The 21,426-nt window shown below is 37.8% G+C and overlaps 3 protein-coding genes across 3 annotated transcripts; 2 read left to right on the top strand and 1 right to left on the bottom strand.

The window, feature by feature from the left end:
• Positions 1–6,699: 6,699 nt before the first annotated feature.
• LOC142632888 (uncharacterized) lies at positions 6,700–7,464 on the top strand. The gene is made up of 2 exons (XM_075807208.1): positions 6,700–6,724; positions 6,857–7,464. The coding sequence occupies exons 1-2, from the start codon at positions 6,700–6,702 to the stop codon at positions 7,462–7,464; spliced, it is 633 nt and encodes a 210-aa protein (XP_075663323.1).
• A 514-nt stretch (positions 7,465–7,978) lies between these two features.
• Positions 7,979–8,389, top strand: LOC142632887 (uncharacterized). The gene has a single exon (XM_075807207.1). It carries the CDS (start codon positions 7,979–7,981, stop codon positions 8,387–8,389), a length of 411 nt encoding a protein of 136 aa, XP_075663322.1.
• A 10,329-nt stretch (positions 8,390–18,718) lies between these two features.
• On the bottom strand, positions 18,719–21,426 carry LOC142630341 (protein NUCLEAR FUSION DEFECTIVE 4-like). The gene is made up of 2 exons (XM_075804332.1): positions 20,832–21,426; positions 18,719–20,056 (listed from the first exon to the last, which is right to left on the bottom strand). The coding sequence occupies exons 1-2, from the start codon at positions 21,288–21,290 to the stop codon at positions 18,863–18,865; spliced, it is 1,653 nt and encodes a 550-aa protein (XP_075660447.1). The 5' UTR covers positions 21,291–21,426; the 3' UTR covers positions 18,719–18,862.

Here is a 21,426-nt window from a genome sequence, read left to right as displayed (position 1 = left end):
ATCGAAGCCTAAATCAAGATCGTTCCCACCACCTCTTACTTCGCTGTCTCGCATGGAGTTGGAGCCTCGTCGAGACAATGGTCGATTAGTACTCCAAGCCGTGTCCTTATTCCCTTCCCAAAACCAATTTTAAGGTTAACAGGAGCGGAGCAACAAGGTAATCCGGTGAATCGGTGATTTATGTCCAAATAATCTTATCTTAGCCCTTAGGGTCTCCTTTGTTGTCACTTCACACACAGCTCACTTCCATGTGGAATGTTGAAGAATTGTATGGCTCATCGCTCATGGCTTGCCCATCACCTTGACTTGTGCAGGCCTTGTATTTATTATCTTTTTGGTTTTAAATATTGTATTCAGGTGTTATATAGGGTAATTATAATTTAGCTTTAACTATATAATTAAATAATTATAAGAGATGCACATAAATTATGTGGAAAAAAAGTGTGCAAATTGTTGAAGCAAAGAAGAAATCTCAGAGTGATGTAAAGAAGCAAAAGGTGTCTATCGATGTCGTTAGATTAAAACAGCGGTCTTCAGTCAATTAGTTTCATCAAGTGATAAGAGTGGCCAAACGCAACATTTCATTTATCATAGATATGCTTAACTCAATACGACATCGTATTGGTTGATTATACTACTCAGGCTTGGCACGAAAATCAGTTTCTGAGTTAGTTGGTTTTGTAGCAATTCTGTTAAGCTTTCTCCCTTAATTCATGGATCATTTCCGGAATTATAGGAATCAATAATTATTCAGTTACTATCAATGAGGTACTATAAATATAGAATAGATATTCAGAATAAAATTGAGCAAGCTCAGTTTTACACTCCAAGATTTTCTCTCGTCCTCTCTCTCTCATTTTTCCTTTCTATCTTCTCTCGTTCACTTTGTTCTGTTCTTAAATATAATCTTGTTAAATACAGAATACTCCTTCAGTGATAAAAGTTTTCACAAATAACTTCTTTAAAATGATTCTTAAAAAAAAAAAACCCTACGAATAACAATATATAGGTTGAGTTCAATGGGTTTTCACACAATTTATAGATGCCTAGTTTTATGTTCTTCTATTGTTTTAGAGAACAAAAGGATATCATTTATCTAAACTACCAAAAAAAAAAAAATGTCTAAAGATTTTATCCATCCATCTTTTAAATAATTGAGAAACTATATTAAGTACAAATGGCGTTACAATCTAATTTACTTTAAAAAATTGATCATTGGTTTGGCTAACCAACGCATCTTTTTGAGGAATAAAATATTCATCAAATTCTAATTGTTCACTAAGCCTCTTATAGTTTATTACGATACGAGTTTTTTCTCTTTTAATTTCACTATAGTTTCTTACCATAATAGCGGGACTGGAATGAGAATTGTGTCTTTTCTATTAACTTTTTATGAAGGATCATGGGTTCAACTCTAATAATGACATTGGGATGACTGTAACCTAACTGAGAGTTATTTTTTCCTACCAGTTTCAATGGATCTCCACCAAAATTTTCTTCAAGTTTTTTATAGATCCAATGAGATGAATCTAAACCCTTAATTGTTTGGGGTATTTGTTTCTGCAATACCTAACTCTCGTTTGTCATTTAGTGTGTATATATATATATTTTGAAAAAATCACTTAGTATATAATGTATGTATATTTATGAACGCCATTAATTGTATTTGTGACAAAGCTATAATATTATTTTTTAATAGTCCAAATTAAAATTGTATTCTTCGAAAAACAAAAGAAGTCCCAATCAAAATTCAAAAAGATATTTTTTAGAAACCAATCTAGGAGATTTTGAATATCATAAATTTGAGTCGGATAGTTGATGATAATGACTGGTAGCATTTTGGTGTCTTTAAAAGAGTATAGCCAACTTGCCAATGATTCTTTCTTTGTCAAAAAAAAATTGACATATAATATCACTTCTAATACACCAAATAAGTTAATGAGGGACTATCAAGAGATTTCCAAGTAACACTTTCAGATGTTTTCAATGAAATATACGTGGTTCAAATTGTCCCTCTTCAATTATCAAAAATAGTACATAATAACTCTTTTTTAATTTTTTTTTTTTAAACCCAAAGAAGAAGTACATGATTAATTGTTCCAACCCCTGAGGCCTTGACCGTTTAAAAAAAAATAGGGGATCGAATCTTAATTAAAACTCCATCAAGCAAATTTGTTTCTTCATTCTGGATGCTCACAATATGACTATGACTATATATACAGGGAGTCAGCATGTGCTTTCCTTCTTTTTTTCCTTCTGCTGAATTTGGCATTTGCTTTCATATGAAATGGAGATACTCCATTTCATGGTTAAAATTTTATTTCCTCGATAATATGACACTAGAGAGTAGAGACTTCTTTAAATTAATAATAGTTAATCTGAATTATTAAATGAATTCCTCTTCAATAGAGTGGATGTAACATATTTCAATAACACCATATGTTAGACATGGTGACAGGGACGGACCCAGGTGGGGCCTAAGGGGGCTTGGGCCCCTGCAGCCAATTTTTTTTATCTTTTTATTTTTTATTATATAGTTATTATATATTTTATTTTTGTTGTTTGACCCCTTCTAAAATCTTAGGCCCTCTTTCTCTTCAATAAACCTAACTAACCTCACCTAAATAGCAATTATCCAACCTAAAAAATTTTGAAAAATAAAAACTGACGAGTATCAAGTGAAGGTCGTCTAGGTTAAAGATGACCACAACCACATCTAAGTCAAGGATGAGTGTAGGGGCAAGACCCTGTCAGTATACACGAGATAGGCCTGCATACATTGAAAGCGTAAATAAATGCCATCGGGACAGCTGACAAGAAATACGTGCGCCAGAACAGTTATAGAAGCAATGATGACCCAACGGCCATCCGTTACACCTTAAATACAGTCTTCATTGTCAATTAATGCTGCGTTTCCTTCAGGAGAAAAATGCCCAGAGGAGCATTAACAGACATAACTACACCAACACGAGGCAAGCTATAAAAAGGGAATGCAACTCAGGTAAAAGATATATGAAAAAAATGGATATACACCTATGAGAGAATTCTTTGAGAGCCATTTAGCTGACTTTAACATCAGACTATTCTTAATTGGCGTCATGCCAGTGAGACTTCCTTTGTCCTTCTTTCCTTAACAACAGGTACCGGAGCTCGTCCATTGATATTGACGAGGAGCATACTGATGAGGTCAAATTTCGGCTTCATTAGTTTGGTGCTGTCTGTGGGGGAAAAGGTGATTCTCTTTCAAGCCATTGTGTTCGTACTAATAAAGCTCCTACCGCTCGATGGACTCTACACCAGCACCACCCCCAGATCCTGTGGTGATGGCTCAACAGATCCAAGCTTTGACAGTAAATGTGTAAGAGTTAATGAAGCAGAACAAAGAACTAAAGCGCCAAGCCCGACCAGACATGAAGCAAAACAAAGAACTAAAGCTTTGACAGTAATGCTTCACACCACTGACGTAGCCATAGCAGACATGACGAGGAAGTTAGCAGCCCTAAAAACAGCAAGGGAAAGGATACATCAAAATACACTGGGCTGTCTACGCATAACAACGATCACATGATGAAGAACTTACGAAGGGAACTAGACAAGGTAAAGAATGCCATGAAGGGGAAGACAGTAATGAACCTTAATGGCATGCTTAAACGAATAGATTCACCTTTCACAGGCAGTGTGTTAGAGTGCCCCTACCTCTAAAATTTCATCTACCACAGCTAGAATTTTATGATGGCATGAAGGACCCACTCGACCATATAGAGGTCTTCAAGAGTATCTTAAACCTCTAACAAACCTTGGACGAAATTATATGCAGATCTTTCCCTGCCACCCTCAGAAGGGCTACTACGGTATGATTTAGTAAGCTGTCAACATCTTCAATAGTGAATTTTGAACAGCTCAACGACTCATTTGTTCGCTACTTCATTGGGGGGCAGCGTCACAAAAGGTCAACCTCGTACTTGCTTATAGTAAAGCAGTAGGAAGGGGAAGGCCTAAGGGATTATGTGAAGCGTTTCAATAAAGTTGTGATGAAAATCAATGAAGTTGATGACCAAGTGATCATAATGACCTTCCAGGCTGGACTCAACAAGCCTGGCCTTGTCTTTTCGTTAGGGAAGACGCCACCAACCTCTATAACAAATCTCTTGTTCAAAGCTCAGAAGTACATGAACGAAGAGGATGCCCTCACTGCGAAGGGGCTAACAGGAAAAAGGAAGAAGGAAGAACCTGGTAATTCCCAAGGAAAGAAGAAGGATCATAAAAACTCATATTCGAAGACAAAGGCCAGCAAGAGCAGCTCTGACACTCCGAAGAAGAAGATGAACTTCACCCCATTAGTGATGCCCGCAGAAAAAATCCTAACGTAGATTAAGGATGAACTAAGCCTGAAATGACCCAAGCCACTAAGCATGTCCTCCAGGAAGCGTGACCTGAAGAAGTACTGTCATATTCACAAGGATCACGGCCATTACACGAACTCATGTCATGACCTAAAAGAATAGATTAAAGAATTAATTCAACGGGGAAACTCCAAAAGTTCATCAAAAGGGACCATCAGCCCCAGTCGAGGACTGACGACAAGCCTCATAACGATGCCAGGGACGAGGGACAGGATCATCCAAAGCAAGCCATGGGTGAAATAAGAATGATAATAGGAGGACCTGTATTAGGAGGGTCGTACAAGTCTCTGAAGAAGACTTATCAGAGGTATATTAAAAGCATTCACATCAAGCATCCATCTCCAAAGTACTAACGGTCAAAGAGTGATGACATCACATTCTCTAAATGGGATGCTATTGGAATTAAGCAACCCCATGATGATCCGCTCGTCATTATGCTACAAATTAAAGGTTATAACACAAGGAGAGTGTTAGTTGACAACGGGAGCTATGTGGATACAATGTACATGACAGCCTACCAACAGCTGAGGTTGGACCAAAGGTGGCTTAGACCTTTCAAATCCCCTTGGTCAGTTTCAGTGGAGATCGTATCTATCCAAAGGGTATCATCTCATTTTCAGTCACAGCAAGAACACATCCAGCCCAGATAACAAAACAGATCGATTTCTTGGTCATCGATTACCCATCGTCCTACAATGTCATCCTGGGATGACCTACACTGAATCGGCTCAAAGCTGCAACCTCAACCTATTGCCTCAAGGTGAAGTTTCCAACCCCACATGGGATAGGGGAAATACACAGGGATCAACTGTTGGCTCGAGAATGTTACCAGGCGATGTCAGCTTCCAAAGAAAACCATGCCTATATGGTAGAAGAAGAGCCAAAGAAGCCTGCCCAAGATCTGGAAGATGTAAACCTTGTAGAAGGAGACCCTACCAAGGTCACGAAGGTTGGAGTAGGGCTTGACTTAGCCTTGAAGAACAAGATCGTGGAGTTCTTAGAGCCTAACCTGGATATCTTTGCCTGGACCCATGAAGACATGCAAGGTATAGACAACAAAGTGATAGAACACAAGTTGAATGTCAACCCCACCAAAAAGCCTGTCCAGCAAAAGCGAAGAGTTTTTTCCCCTGAAAGAAATAAAGTTGTCGTGAAAGAAGTAAAGAAGCTCTTAACTGCTGGGTTCATCAAGGAAGTTTTTTACCCTAAATGGCGCATGTGTGTTGACTTTACAGATCTCAATCGTGCTTGCCCAAAAGACAGCTTTCCACTTCTCAAGATAGACCAGCTAGTGGATTCAACAGCTGACCATAAGCTACTAACCTTCATGGACACATTTTCAGGCTACAACCAAATCCGCATGAGTGAAGAGGACCAAGAGAAAACGGCCTTTGTCACTAGCCAAGGGTTGTACTGTTATAGGGTTATGTCGTTTGGCCTGAAGAATGCAAGGGCGACCTACCAAAGCTTTGTGAACCACATGTTCAGTAAACAGATTGGACGAAATATGGAAGTATAAGTGGATGACATGCTTGTGAAAAGAAGATTTACATCTAAACGACCTTAGATAAACCTTTGACACTTTGAGGAAGTATCAGATAAGGTTGAACCCAGCAAAGTGCATATTTGGAGTCTCGACAGGCAAGTTTCTAGGGTTCATGGTTTCGCAACTGGCATAGAGGCCAACCCAGAAAAAGTCAAAGCCATATTATACATGACCTCCCCAAGAAGTGTGAAGGAAGTCCAGAGGCTGACAGGACGAGTGGCAGCCTTGAACAGGTTCGTCTTTAGAGCCACGGATAAATGCCTCTTGTTTTTTAAAACACTAAAGCAAGCCTTCCAGTGGACGAAGAAGTATGAAGAAGCTTTTGAGGCCCTCAAAGATTACTTATCCAAGCCACCACTCTTGAGTCCGTCTATGGAAGGGGAAGACCTGTTCCTGTATTTAGTCGTCTACCCAATGACCGTGAGCTTGCCACTGATCTGTGAAGAGCTCAAGATCCAAAAGCCGGTTTATTACACAAGTCAAGCTTTCCAGGGTGTAGAAGCAAGATACCAGAGGATAGAAAAGTTAGTCTTTGCACTAGTCGTTGCGTCAAGGAAACTTCTTCCCCATTTCCAAGAGCACACGATACTAGTTATGACTGACCAACCTCTACAGAAAGCCATGGGCAGGCCAAATGCAGCAGGAAGAATGGTCCAATAGGCAGTAGAATTGAGTCAATTTGACGTCGATTATAGGCCTAGAACAGCAATCAAGGCCCAAGCATTGGCTGACTTCGTCGCTGAGTTCACTATGACTGATCAAGATCCTGAGTCAGGTTACTAGATAGTGTATACAAATGAGTCATCAACAGCAAGCATTAGAGGGGTAGGAGTGATCCTCCTATCCCCTGAGAAAGATATCCTCAGATACGGAGTCCAACTTTAGTTCCTAACTACGAATAATGAAGTGGAGTACGAAGCTATCTTGACGGGGCTTGAGAATTACAAAAGCCTTAGGTGTAAGAAACTTAAAGCTGAAGATTCAAAGCTTGTAGTAGGGAAGGTAACCAACAAGTACGAGCCCAAAAAGGATAGAATGAAGAAGTACTTAATGCCCACTAATCAGTTACTTTCTAAATTTGATGATGTCAAGATCACTCAGGTACTAAGGGAGGAAGACTCGGAAGCAGACAAAGTTACTAGGCTAGCATCGTCAGATACCAACAAAGGACGACCTGGGTTGTACATGGAAGTGCAGCACCTCCCAAGCATTGAGGAATTTGATGTGAGCTACATCCAGCCTGGAAGGAGTTGGATGGATCCCATAATCAAGCACATCAAGGATGGAAACCTTCCTGTAGATCCCTCAGATGCCAAAAAAGTCAAAGTGAGGTCGTCCAGGTTCACAATCTTAAACGACGAGCTCTACAAGAGAGGATTTTCACAGCCCTACTTGAATTGCCTCAATCCAGAAGATGCTGCGTATGTACTAAGTGAGATTCACGAAGGAGTTTGTAGAAATCACTCCGGACAACGATCACTCATTGGGCAAGTCATCCGTGTAGTATATTTCTAGCCAACCATGCAGAAAGATGCAACTCATGTCATTTGCGAAAAGTGTCAGCAATTTGGAAATGTGCAGCATGACCCAGCAGAACACTTGACCAACATCGTATCACCTTGGCCATTATCCACATGGGGATCGACATACTGGGCCCCCTATCCTTGGTAAGAAGCAGGTAAAATTCCTAGTCGTTACTATTGACTATTTCACAAAGTGAGTGGAAGCAGAGCCTTTAGCAGTGTTAATGGAGGCCAAGATACAACACTTTGTGTGGAAAAACCTTGTCTGTCGGTTCGGGATCCCATGGGTTATCATCTCTAACAATGGACGACAATTTGATAGCCACAAGTTCAAAGATTTCTGCAAGGAGCTAGATAAGGAATCACTATTCCTCCCATGGACATCCACAAGCAAACGGCCAGACTGAAGTTACAAATCGGACTTTGCTTAAGCTAATCAAAACCCAACTTAAGGGGGCAAAAGGGGCATGGCCTGAAGAGCTTTCAAGAGTTTTATGGGCCTATAGATGGTGAAAACACCAACAGGTGAGACACCCTTTAAGCTGGCATTTAGGATTGAAACAGTGATTCCTGTGGAAGTTGGAATGTTGAGTCTCAAAAGAACATGTTATGACAAGCACAGAAATAACAAAGGCCTCAAGCTAGCTTTGGATTGCTTACCTGAGGTCAATGATGACACAGCTCAGAGAATGGCCCTATATCAGGAAAGGATGACAAGGTACTACAATCAGAGGGTAAATCTAAAGCATTTCAATCCTGGAGATATGGTATCACGGAAGGTTTCACAAGCCACCAAAGATCCAAACAAAAGGAAGCTAGGCCCTAGCTGGGAAGGTCCATACAAGGTCGTCCATTATTCAAGAAGAGGAAGCTACTACTTGGAGGATGCAAACGGGAAACCTTCGCCTCATCCTTAGAACACAAAACACCTTAAAAAGTACTATCAATGAGGAAATGGACCTTCAACACTAATAAGTTCCAGAATTTGGAACACTTGGTTTATTCCTCAACAGATAAGCAAGATTTCATTGTTTTCATGCATTTTTCTACTTTAGTACTTTATTTTCAATACTTTATTTCGTGAAGTATCATCCTTGTAACCCCCTTTTTTAGAAGTAAGGAGGAATAAAACAGACAAAACATCTACAGACCTATTTCTTTTCAAATGATTAGATGTCAAACACTCCATGGTTAAAATCTCCTATATCGAAAAGATAAGTTCAATGCACAACAACTATGATAAAAACTTCGTCAGCATCAAAGATGAGTTTAAATCATAACTAAGTGATAAAAACTTTTAAGTTTAAATCTTGAGGATAAAAGCTCCGTCAATAAGAATGACGAAGTTTAAAATCCAAATCAAGTGATAAAAACTTTTAAGTTTAAATCACGAGGATAAAAGCTCCGTCAGTATGAATGACAAAGTTTAAAATCCAAATCAAGTGATAAAAACTTTTAAGTTTAAATCACAAAGATAAAAAGCTCTATCACCATAAATGACAAAGTTAAAAGCCCAAATCAGGTGATAAAAACTTTAAGTTTAAATCACAAGGATAAGAGCTTCGTCAATATAACTGACGAAGTTTAAGTTCAAGACGAGTGATAAAGACTTTAAGTTTAAATTGTGTAGACGAAAGACTCAATCAACATACATGACAAGTTCAACCTATGAATCCAATGATAAAAAGCACAATCTAAGCGATAAATAATTACAAGTTTAATTCGCAAAGCCTGAACAATTGGTATAGTATGAGCAAAGCGACAAGTTAGTAGCAAAAACTTTTTCCAAAACAAAAGCCTCAAAACCAAGAGGCAATAAAGGAAACAACTAGGGCCCCAAAGCAAGGAGGCAACCATTGTTCTTCAAAAATAGAACCCCAAAACAAAGGGGCAACCATTGTTTTCCAATAAAAAAAAGAATGAATATACTATGAAGAGGGGTAGCAGGCTCATCTATATCCTTGCCTTCAGCGACGTCCTTCCCAGTTGAGTCTTTCTCCATCACCGCACCAGTTTTAGTTTCTTCTTGCTCCTTGGCTTCGTCTGCAAGTACCTCGATATCAATCTTCTTGAAGTCTAAATTGGAGAAGTCCATGGCCAAGCTGTGATGCTTCATTGTCCCCTAGCATAGAAGCTCGAACCCTTTGAAGTACTGAATAAATTGAAGATCTAAGAATTCATCTGATTGCTTGAATTTCTAGATGGTTTTCTCTTTCTCTGCATCAATTTTTAGGAGGGCAGCTTGAATCTCTTCGTCCTTCTAGACGACAAGCGCTTTCTCTACACGCAAGGCTTCAATAAGCTCCTTTATTTTCTCATTTGCATCATTCGTCTCATTCATAGCAGCAATCACATCCTTCCTCAACTTGGAGCATTCAACCTTGACGGATTCTGCATTTGAATTAGCCACCATAACCTTCTCCTCCGTATTCCGATAGTCAGACATGATGCGCAGTGACTCCCCAAGGACCTAATGGAAACAAGAAAATAAGAAGATGGATTGGGCACAAGTGCTCATACAAAAAAATACCAAAGGGATGCTGAAAGTGAAAAGCTACATACCTGTACTAATTTATGGATATGACGACTGACTAGCTCATGGGAGGGAATGGACGACAAACCCTTGAGTTCGTCGTTAGTAATCACATTGTGAGCACGGCCTAGAGTAGTAGCAGAGTTGCCCCAAACGCTCCTCCCAACCTTGACTTTTCCTTTAGCACGGGTAGTTGGAGGGGTGAAGGCAGTCACTTCTAAGGATGGAGTAGGAGAAGAAGGGGCAATAGGAGTAGAAGGAAGAGCAGCAGTCTCAGCTTTTTCTTCGCCTAACTTTCTCTTCTTTGAATCAGCTGTTAGATTGGATAATGGCTCATTTTTCAAATTCTTGATACGAGCATACTTCTATTTGCTATATCTAGTGGCCATTTCTACTAAGAGAAAAAGAAGCAAGTAAATAGTCAAGCACAGTATAGACAAAGCTAATAAAGACAAAGGAGTTTTAGAAACTTATGATCAAACGATCTTACTCTTTTCCTCTCGATGAATCTTTTCTAAAGCGTACTTTGAAGGCTCAAGACCTAAACAGTAGTCAAACAGGTGATGTGGATCAACGAGGTCATCAAAATCCTCAATTTCATGGGCATAGGTGAGGGCAGCACGAACCCAATGACGATGTTTATCTTCCAAGTCAAGACGATCAAGAGCTGTAAAGAATCAGAAGGAAAACATTGTTAGACAAACACTCGCGATATAAAGGAAAAGCAAAAGAAAACCATGGAAATATGCAACAAGTGCTGGGACTTCCCATTTTCGTAGTAATCTTGGGACCTCCCCCAAGAAATCATCAGACAAGGTTTCCCAACCCGTTCCAGAAATAAAAAAGTAACATGATTTTCAATCATGAAAGGACGGAGGAAAACCTCTAAAAATCCTAAATTTCCTATCCCAAGGTAAAAGTTCAAATACCCATACTGGGTAGAGGCTTTCAAACGGTACAAAAACATGAATTCATTCAAAGTTATCATTGCCCCATCACAAGCAGACATCCAGATAGACATACAACTTATGATCGTCTTCCAAGCATTGGGATAGGTTGACCTGGGGTGATTTGAAATTCATTCAGGAGGTGCATGATGAACGGATGGACAGGGAAACGAAGGCCACACAGAAAGTCAGCTTCGTAAAAGCGCACATCTCCATGGGCAAAGTTACAAGCCTTCTCACCCAGGCGAGGTAGTCTAATGGAGGTACCCTTAGGAAATTGAAATCTCTTCCTAAAACCTTTCAAATGACTCTCTTTCAAAGAACAAGACTCAAAAAGAGCATGCAAAGAGCGTGAAGATGAAGACGAAGGCAACTTTGAAGCAGCGATATCAACTACCTTACTCAAAGGCTCCACGTTGGAAGACAATCTAGTCTCCAATTCACTGGACCGAACATCATTTGCCTTATACTAAATGATGGCCATCTTCGAATGGTATTTTACTAGGGATGGGCGGATTATAGGGTAGAGGGAAAGCAAAACAAGCCTAAGTGCAAAAAAATGAGATACAAACAAACCCACTTGGGGAGGTCGACCAGAAGAATACTCTAAGAGAACCCCTAATCTAGCAAAGAAAATGAAACCGTGAGGCACTCTTAACTAAGGAATTCAAAACCAACTATCAAAGTATAGGGAAAAGTGGCCTTACCAGGAATTTTGGAGTATGAAGATTTCTCAGCACTCCGAAGTTCAGACCAAATAGGGTGAAGGAAGAGGAACGGTTTCCCTAAAAGGAAAAATTGGAATTAAGGCGCACCAAAATCAAGGAAGTTACACACACACGCCACAAATAGGAGACCAACACGTGTTTGTTTCCTAAAGACTAGTCGTTTCGCATTTAAGATGAGAGCCAAATTTCGGGAATCGAGAAGATACGAATCGTCATGTCTGATCACATTCCTGAGATCGTCCAAGTTATTGATGACCATGGAATGGGGGGGCAACTGACGAGAATCAAGTGAAGGTCGTCTAGGTTAAAGAAGACCATAACCACATCTAAGTCGGGGATGAGTGTAGGGGCAAGAGCCCATCAGTATACACGAGACAGGCCTGCATACATTGAACGTGTAAATAAATGCCATCAGGACAGCTAACAAGGAATAAGTGCGCTGGAATGGTTATGGAAGCAATGATAACCCAACGGCCATCTGTTACACCTTAAATACAATCTTCATTGTCAATTGATGTTGTGTTTCCTTCAGGAGAAAAACACCCAAATGAGCATTAACAAACATAACTACACCAACACGAGGCAAACTATAAAAAGGGAATGCAAATCAGGTAATACATATATGAAAAAACTAGATATAAACCTGTGAGAGAATTCTTTGAGAGCCATTTAACTAACTTTGGCATCAGAGTATTCTTAATTGGCGCCACACCGGTGAGACTTCCTTTGCCTTTCTTTTCTTGACAGTAGGTACCGGAGCTCGTCCATCGACATTGAAGAGGAGCATACTAATGAGGTCAAATTTCGGCTTCATAAAAAACATTCACAATTGTGATTATATTTTAGCAAAAAAAACTATTTTACCACTAAAGAATCAAAAAATCATGCGTTATTAAAGAAGCTAAAACTAATTTTTTACAACTATAGTAAACCGGTATAAATACCAGTTGATTGTAGTAAGTTATTAAAAATAAAATACAATATTTTATTAAGATTATATCTCTTCCTTCAATAAAACAACTCAAATTCTCTCGTTTCCTTTATTATTTTAATGAGTTGTTTATATTATTTTAAATGAAATGATAAAAAAAATAGAACATTTGATATTGGGTGCATTGTAAAGTGAGCTGATAAAATAGATAAAATAGATTTTTAAGGAGTCAAAAGCTAAAAATTTTAGCACCACCACTATGAATGCTCTAACTTCAAAAAAAGAAATCCTAGCCAACCCAATATTAAAAAAAAAGACATTTTTTTTAATGTTTTTGTCTTTGTTGGTAAATGATTACATCTTAATATATTTAGAAATAACGATTTTGAGTATTTATAATTTTTTAATACTATATGAATACCAATTTAAAGTTTTTTCTTTTCTTTATGCTCTGCCCTGCTGGCTTAAAATCCTAAGTCCACCCTGCACGGTGATGATGTAAAATACTATGTGGGGGAATCAATGACACTATATTCATTGCAGATGGCAGAATGGAGAGAAGACTTTTCCAAAACTATTTCTACCAAAAATCTATCCTCCTGCAATTCACGACTTTGATAGACTTATAAATAGGGTAGCGTTCTCCTAATTTAATGCCGACCTCCAAGACTGGTTGATACATAGTGATTAGAGTGGTCAATCAAAGAAAAAATCAGCAATAGGCCAGAGCTTTAAGAAAAGTAATTCAAAGAAAGTGATGCGTGTGTGTGTGTTTTCTAAGAAATGGAACGCAGTATTTGAAGGTGTATGTTATTTTAATTAGTAAAATATCTAAATCGAATCAAAGATCAGAGTTCAAATTCTGTTTCTACTTAGGTTGAAGGATTTATGGATAGGGGGGAGGACACCCAATCGTGTAGCCCAACTTTTAGAGAGAAGCTTTTTGTTATCTTATTTGGAATTTCAAGCAGCAACAATTACCTACAGAGGCATTCCTTTTTAAAGGTGGTTGAAGGTTTCTCAAATTTACTAATGTGGGGCTTCAATTAAAATTTGTAGGTGAACTATAGTACTATACAGAGGAAGCTGAGAGAATAAGGTGTTTTTCTTTTCCCCTTCTCGACAGGCCAGCCTTAGACATTTTGGGGCCTGAGGCGAGAACTAAAAATGTGACATTTTTTATATTTATATACTAATTTCATTAATATTTATTTCTTTTTTTTAAGTTCTTCATATCAAGATACATATTTTCTAGTAGACATTTCTAATCAAACAATAAAAAATAACTTTCAAGTGTAGAGCAAATGAGAAATAGAACATGATTTATATAAAAAGTATTGTTGTAGTTTCACCGAACAATAACAAGTTTTTAGCAATCTCAACCTGCATAAATAAAGACTTATTTAATATATTACCAGTAACTAATATATATATAGATATATATATATAAACACAAGATTAAAATTTAAAAAAAAAAAATTAAGCACAGTCATAACAAAAATTTAAGCATTGCCATAACACAAGGCTTATTAATAAGACCCACAAAAAAACACAAAACAAATCCTATTACACCTATAACCCAAAAAAAAAAAAACTTGAAGGCCCAAACGTGAAACATCCAGCCTGCCATAACTCAATATAAACAAAACATGGCCAATCTTTAAATCTTATTATCCTAACAAATAAAATGAAGAGAAAGCCAAGCCTTTGTGTGTGTTTGGGTTATAATTAAAAATTAAAATTATTTCACTATTCAGCTTTGCTACTATTCATGGGCTCTACTGCACTTTTTGGCATTATTCATAGGTCGCACTGAACTATTTTAACAAACTTTACCTTTATTTACAATACTTTGAACAATAATTTTTCAGTTTTAGCAAAATAAGTGGTATCCAAACACACCCTTTAAACCTGATACCTCAAAACTCAAAACCTACAGAATCAATCAAAATGCATCTGCACCGCAAAAAAAAAAAAAAAAAAAAAAAAAAAAAAAAAAAAAAAAAAAAAAAAAAGCCAATCGGCACGGCAGTTCACTCCTCAATCAATCAGTTTCAATTCAGAGAATCTGAGTTTTCATATTAGAATCGTCAAATGTAATCGGAGGAAACTTGAGCAATTGAGCCAGGCAGCCAGCAACATTGGAGAGAATTAGAGAAAGAATGAGAGAGGAGGAGAGTAGAGAGAAAGAAGCAGAGGAAACGGTAAAAATTTTAGGGATTTGAGGTTTTTTATTTGTTTTGATTTGTGATTGATTTGTGGTTAATCTCTTAGACCGGATTTATAATTTATCTTGTTGATTTTTTATTTGTTTAGAGAATAATAATGTTATTTTTGGGCAATTGATTTTGTTTAGAACCAATGTTTAACATGATCTACCAAAATTTTTGTTTTTTGGTTAAAAGGATGTGCCAGATATTTTTAGTTCATCTGAAACTAAATTTTTCCCCCCTACTAGCCCTTCTTTTCTAAAATTCTGGGACCCCTCTTCCACTTCAGGGCCTTAGGCAATTGCCTGATTGGCCTAGTGAAAGGGCCGACCCTGTTTTGGATTGAAAGATTAAAATAGGCTGATAATGAAAGAGCTTACAATTTAAAAGCAGACATACATCGATTATTTGATGTTTAATTGGTCTCAAATTTGAGGTTTGCATCTCTCTTATTTGGATGGAGGAAAAAGTTGGGGAAACATTCCTTAAATATTTGGATTTTGTTACTGGCTTGTCTAATATGGTTAGTCTGGTGGAAATGTAACAACTGTACTTTTGAAAATGCTATGAAACAAGTAGATTATTTAATGTTTGATTGGTCTCAAATTTGAGATTTTATGTAATGTACTTCCATTTTTTTTCATCATTCTATTAGAATTTTTATTTGATTTGGTTGTAATTGTTTCTCATACTTTGTGTTTATCATCGTGAAAATGAAGTACCTTTTTTATCAATAAATTTTTTGTTATGTATCTGTAGAGTTTGTTTAGACCCCTTAAACCATAATTGGATTAACCTAGTTAAAAAGCCAAGTTATTACTTAGTCTGAATTCCAAATCTAGGTTAACACAATCATAAAATCATATCAATGTAAAGGGCGGAATATAGAAACATAAAGATATGATGACCTAGGAAAACCAAACCGGTAAAAAACCTAGGAAGGATTTAACCTATCTATCTTCAAGGTAAACCTAAAAGCAGAGCTTTAGGATCAGGCCAGTAAAGGCCGAATTTTTTTTAGTTTTGATCTTAATTAATCCATCGGTAAACATCATGAAGGTTGGTTGCAGGCTGATCATATCCACATTTAGAACAGAGCGGAGCCAAAATCCGCCCTGCATAGCTGCACTAAAAACAGAGATGTTCGACACTTTCGTCTTCAAGCATTCACAGGCCACAAAGAGTCACGGTGTTGGGATAAAATCTGCTAACTCGATTTGCTGTAAGAAGCCCAGAGTGGAGGGCCATCCAGGTGATAATATTGTGCTTGTTCACTATGAAAGAATCGAAGTTGTACAATAGCGACTTAGACCACTAACATCCTATTGCTACCCAGCAATAGAACTTACTGACACGACCACGTGCAAGCTCTGAGACCACGGACTCCTTCTTTCTTGGATTCTCCAGCAAGTACAAGCACCTCCGCTTGTGTATCTTTAAGCTCTTATGGCAGCAAATAAATGATCATTAAGCTCTCAAAGTAATCTCCTTCTTGATAATCCCAAGCTTGTGTGAAGGCAAGCACCTCTCTGATCTCACAAGAGATTCACACAAACAACACTATAAGCAACCTCAAAAACGTGACTAAGGTTTGCCTTTTATACCTAAGGCAAAACATGAAACCCTACACGTCATATGGGCTTAAGGTTGAGTTGGAAAATTTACAGAAAAAACAATCTGCACGACTTTCGATCGGTCAAGTCTAATTCTCGATCGATCGAGTCAGGCAGAAATGCACAATAACTTCTGCAATTAACTCGATTCCAACTTTACATAAATCACATACTTTGGGCAAGTCTATTACACAACTAGACACCTATTTTGATCATGGTTTGCCAAAAATACATATTAGAGTTCTTATACATTAGTTCCTAAGTACTTAGAACCTAACTATATCAAAAAAAATTTCTTGTTGCAGAATATGAGGTCTATATTTTTGAAAGATCCACTAAAGTTCAAAGATGTGTGCACCCTAAACCCTAAATATCTTCTGATCCATGCTTAGACCTATTTGGCTGACTTGATAAAAACAAATCTTTGTTTGTGTGAATTCTCTTAAGTTTGGTGAATGCTGCATTACTGATGACACCAATACTGATCTATATTACTTTTTAGCTGCTAATGATTTGTAGTCAGCAGCATCCTTTACATGCATGTCTTGTCATCATAGGTATTAGAAGATCTTGCAAGGTTTTTGAAGACAAACTGTCAAGCTAGATTGCATAAATCCTCTACAGGTGTTGATTTTGTTCTTGAGTGTGCTAATTGAGAGGCGTAATCTTGATGTTGGAGCATGGTGAATGTACTTAAAAGCAAAATTTAGAGTTTATATTATTTTTTGTGATGTTCTTCCAATGATTTGAAGTTTGCTGCCATTGAGTCACATAGGATGATAAGAATGAAAAGTAAACATTCAAATTGGACTCACATGACAGAAAAACCCAAATGGTCTTTCGCCAAAGCCCAAAGCCCGGGGACCATTTTAAAAGTTATTTGTGCACTGCTTTGAGGCCCAACCCAAATTCCCAAGAATTTTTGGATTGGGTTTGATTTTGTATTGGCTTGGGCATTAGGTAAAACATGAAATCAGCTAGTTTTTCACTCTTGAAATTATTTAGGGCGTTTGGTAAAGGTTGTTTATATTTTTTGAAAATTCGTGTGGGTGAAAAGTATATTAAAATATGTGTAATGTTGCTTAAAAATTGAAAACATGTGTTTAAACATATGTATCAAATGGGCCCTTAGGATTTACAATTGGACCACTAGAATTTGAACCAAGTATCAATTTGGTTTTCGTACTTTTGTTAGGTTTTAATGAAAAATACTAATAAAATATTTAATTTGTTACAAGCCAAATTTTATTGACACAAACGTCAAAGTTTAAGGGTAATATTTGTGGTAAACCTCAAGTTATTTCAAGCCCTGTAGGTTGTAGTATTCCCATACCAAAGTGCAGAGAGGCAATAGAGGGCAGATTAGATTAGTACAAGAAAGTATTACGTTTTCACATGAGACACTACCACTTATTTATTTATTCATTTTGTATATCCAGATAGCGCCTCTCATAGTATAGATCCACATTGTCATAAAACAAATCCAAACATAAGTCCACGGGCAAACTATCAAATTAATAATCTCGAATTTACAAGGGTTTCTTGAATTCATAAAGTGATAGGGTCTAAAATCCACTAGAAAAGTGATAGGGTCAAAAATCCAAATAGTGTCTCTCATAGTATAGACCCACATTGTCATAAAACAAAAGCAAACATAAGTCCACAGGCAAACTATCAAATTAATAACCTCGAATTTACAAGGATTTCTTGAATTCATAAAATCCACTAGAAAAGAGGGGCAAAAGTCTATTTTATTAATCTTAAGATTGCCGTTCCTTACAGTTGGAGGTTATAATGTGTTTAAATAGTGAAAAAAAAAAATTCAGAAAGCTAGGAAAATGCCCTAAAAACCTTAATTCATGTTAAGCACAAAATTAGGGCAAAAATGTAGATTTTATGGCCTAACAAAGAAATTTTCCTAATAAGCAGCTTCAATTATGGCCAAAGGCACTGAATTTGGCTCCCAGCACCATTCCTTTCGAGTTACCAATTTGAGTAATTCTTAGGTACTCTCGGAGCACGGAGAATGGTGCTCCCTCCTCTCATATTTATGGTGGGGTCCGCTTATTAAATTTATGATGGGGTCCACCATGAATGTGAGAGGAGGGAGTACCATTTTACTATACTCCGAGACTACCTAAGAATTTTCTCACCAATTTTAACGCAATTGGTCATTAATAATTTCTACGAGTGTTATATTTATTTCTTGTATTTCTAGCACACTAACTTCTGACTGTCTCTCTGCTCAAGCCTGTACTGATGATAGACTACAGCTCTGCAAGTGTTTTCCTTAAAACTTTTATTTTCTCTTAAAATCAGATACCATTCACCCAAAAACAAATAAACAACCGTATAGCATCCAGAATAAATCACAAAGGTTATGGCCTCGGCTAACATTCCCTCACAAAGTTCTCATATTTACTTCTAATCATTTAAAAGAATGACTAAACCTTCTAAGCACAGCTAGCTGATAGAATCTCTTAGTCCGAAAGAACAACGCAACAGCAACAAGGCACCCCAAAAAAGCCACAGCTGCCATGATCAGAAAAGATAACATAAAGCAGCGAGTACCATAACATGTGTCATCATCACCAGACGCTTCCTTGTCATAGATATAACCAATTACTTTTACAGATAACACATAAGATCCCACAGGGTTTGCTACGGCAATAGTGTTGAAAATAGTGCCCATGTGCCGAACACCAAATAGCTCCGAAGTGATGGTGGGCATTAATGACCACTGTGAACCGTAACAAATCCCCACTAGGACTGAACCAACATACAAATTTCCAGGAAAACCAGAAGCTATAATTATGTGGCCAACAGCCATTGTGGCTAGAGTAACAGCCATCAACACTGGCCTTGCCCAACCTCTTGTGTGCAGAAGATAGTCTGATACATATCCAGCTCCAAATCGGCCAAGAAAATTCCATATACTCCATAAAGAAACCAAGTTATTTACCTCCACAGTTGTGTAACTGAAAGATGCCCCTATTTGGCTCATGTTATTAATCGTAGCCATCCCAGAACCCATTCCACATACCATGGCAACAAACAACAACCAGAAGTTTACGGTACACATGGACTGCAAGGGATTCAAGGGTTCTTCATCCAAAAGCATTTTGTCATCAGAGGTGGCCTTAACTTCGAGGTCACTACTTGGCAATTGTTGATACTCTATAGTATCCTCTGCTGTAGAAAATTTTGGGGATGTGACTTGCTCACCATTGTCAGTTAAAAGATTAATCCCAATTGAATCTGTTTGTAATGATCTATTTGACTCCTCCCTCAGGGCATTGATTGCAATTCCAAGAGGCAATAAAAGTAGAATCAGAAGAAAAATGAATGTAGAAATGCGTGCCCACAATGGCAAAGTGAAGATGTTTTCCAAAATTATGATAATCATGAGATAACCAGCAATGATCAAAGCAACTGCAGAGAAACCATTTAGGTGCTTCTTGTGATCACTTCTGGTTTTTTCATAAATTCTCACCAAAAACATAAGCACAAGGGAGACACATGTAGGCAACAGAGCAAGCATCAGAAGGTACGTGCTTGCCTCGCCCTTGAAAAATGTGTCATACACTTGAATTAGTATTGCTCCACTAAGCCCAAGAAAGCCCTGTCCAAGAAAGAAGATGGTATGATATAATTTCATGATTTTGTAACATAAATAAAACACGAGCATTGACACAAAGATATATCATAACTAGCTTAAGGGACTCGTGGAGACTGAATCTTTCATCTTTGTCCATTTAACCATTCATTTGGAAAGCATTAGAAGTTCCATGAAGGCATGAAGCCAATACCAGGCCATTTTGTTCATCAATGAGTCCACTGGGAAAATTTTATCTTTTAGATTCAGAATTGTCACGGAAAAATTTGAGTCAATGTCAGTCCGAACAAAGCATCTAAGCAAGAAGATAAGTATGACATTCTCTTGGGATCCTAATTATGAAACTCAGTTATACCAAGAGTCACAATTTCACTTTATGACTACTGGATTAAAATAAAGTTATTACAAGAGTCACAATTTCACTTTATAATACCAGAATTTTCCATCTAAACTATATATAGATCTCTTAAAAGCCTTCAATTTGTACTTAAGGTAATGCAGTGAGCCAAAGGGTAAACTTTTCCAAGATTCCCTTACTTCCCTTTCTCATGAAGAAATAAGTCAAATAAAAACCAGAGGAAAGTTCTAAATGTTTTCACCAAAACCTATATATTATCGAAAACATAGACTGACATAAAACACTAGTAAGCCGCATTCCTGACCAACAAGACACAGAATCTAAAGAAACCTGGGTCCCCCGCAAATAGAGTAGTAGCACACTTTGCTATAAAGTCACCATTTTTTATCCAATGAATGATAAGAGAACAAAAGTCACACATACCTTCATAATACCCACGATGGTGCCACCATAATGAGGAAAGTTTTCTAAGCCACTGACAACATCGGCGGTGTTGAAAAAGGTCTGAGCATGAGCTGCAAGAAACATGAAGAGGCACATCAACGCCACAGGAGGCTTGTCGATCAATCCAACGACGGAGGCCCACATGAGAAAATAGCCTAGGAAGTACTGTATAGCACCAACAACGTGAACCACGCACAGCGGAAGGGAAGTATTGCGTGTGACGAAGGAGTAGAGGAGGCCCGATATGATCCCAGCATTGGCACCAATGTCCTTGAAGACAGAAACAGTGTCAAGCGTTGATTGGCTGTAGCCTTGGCTCGATTTGAGCACGGCGGAGTAGATGGAGAAGGTGTAGGATGCGCCGACGCTGCACTGGATCCATATGCTCGCCACTGTGGCTATCCATCTTGTGCTCAGCTGAGGCCTCAGCTTCTCCATATCTCTCTCTCTCTCTCTCTCTCTCTCTGTAATTCTCCTTCGTGCTTTGTTTTTGATTCAGTAATCACTAATACTGTCCATGGTCCAATATTCCAAATATCATGGAGCTGGTGCACACTTTTTCTTTAAAAATAAA

Source organism: Castanea sativa, chromosome 4 (assembly GCF_040712315.1).
Source record: "Castanea sativa cultivar Marrone di Chiusa Pesio chromosome 4, ASM4071231v1".
NCBI classification, from domain to species: Eukaryota; Viridiplantae; Streptophyta; class Magnoliopsida; order Fagales; family Fagaceae; genus Castanea; species Castanea sativa.
This window is presented reverse-complemented; position numbering and strand designations above follow the sequence as displayed.

Coding starts and splice junctions, on each gene's coding strand:
- LOC142632888 (XM_075807208.1), top strand. CDS start 6,700: ATGACTGATCAAGATCCTGAGTCAG. Junction 6,725..6,856: donor TGATCAAGATCCTGAGTCAG/GTTACTAGATAG, acceptor CGAATAATGAAG/TGGAGTACGAAGCTATCTTG.
- LOC142632887 (XM_075807207.1), top strand. CDS start 7,979: ATGGTGAAAACACCAACAGGTGAGACACCCTTTAAGCTGGCATTTAGG.
- LOC142630341 (XM_075804332.1), bottom strand. CDS start 21,290: ATGGAGAAGCTGAGGCCTCAGCTGAGCACAAGATGGATAGCCACAGTG. Junction 20,057..20,831: donor CCATCGTGGGTATTATGAAG/GTATGTGTGACT, acceptor TTTCTTGGACAG/GGCTTTCTTGGGCTTAGTGG.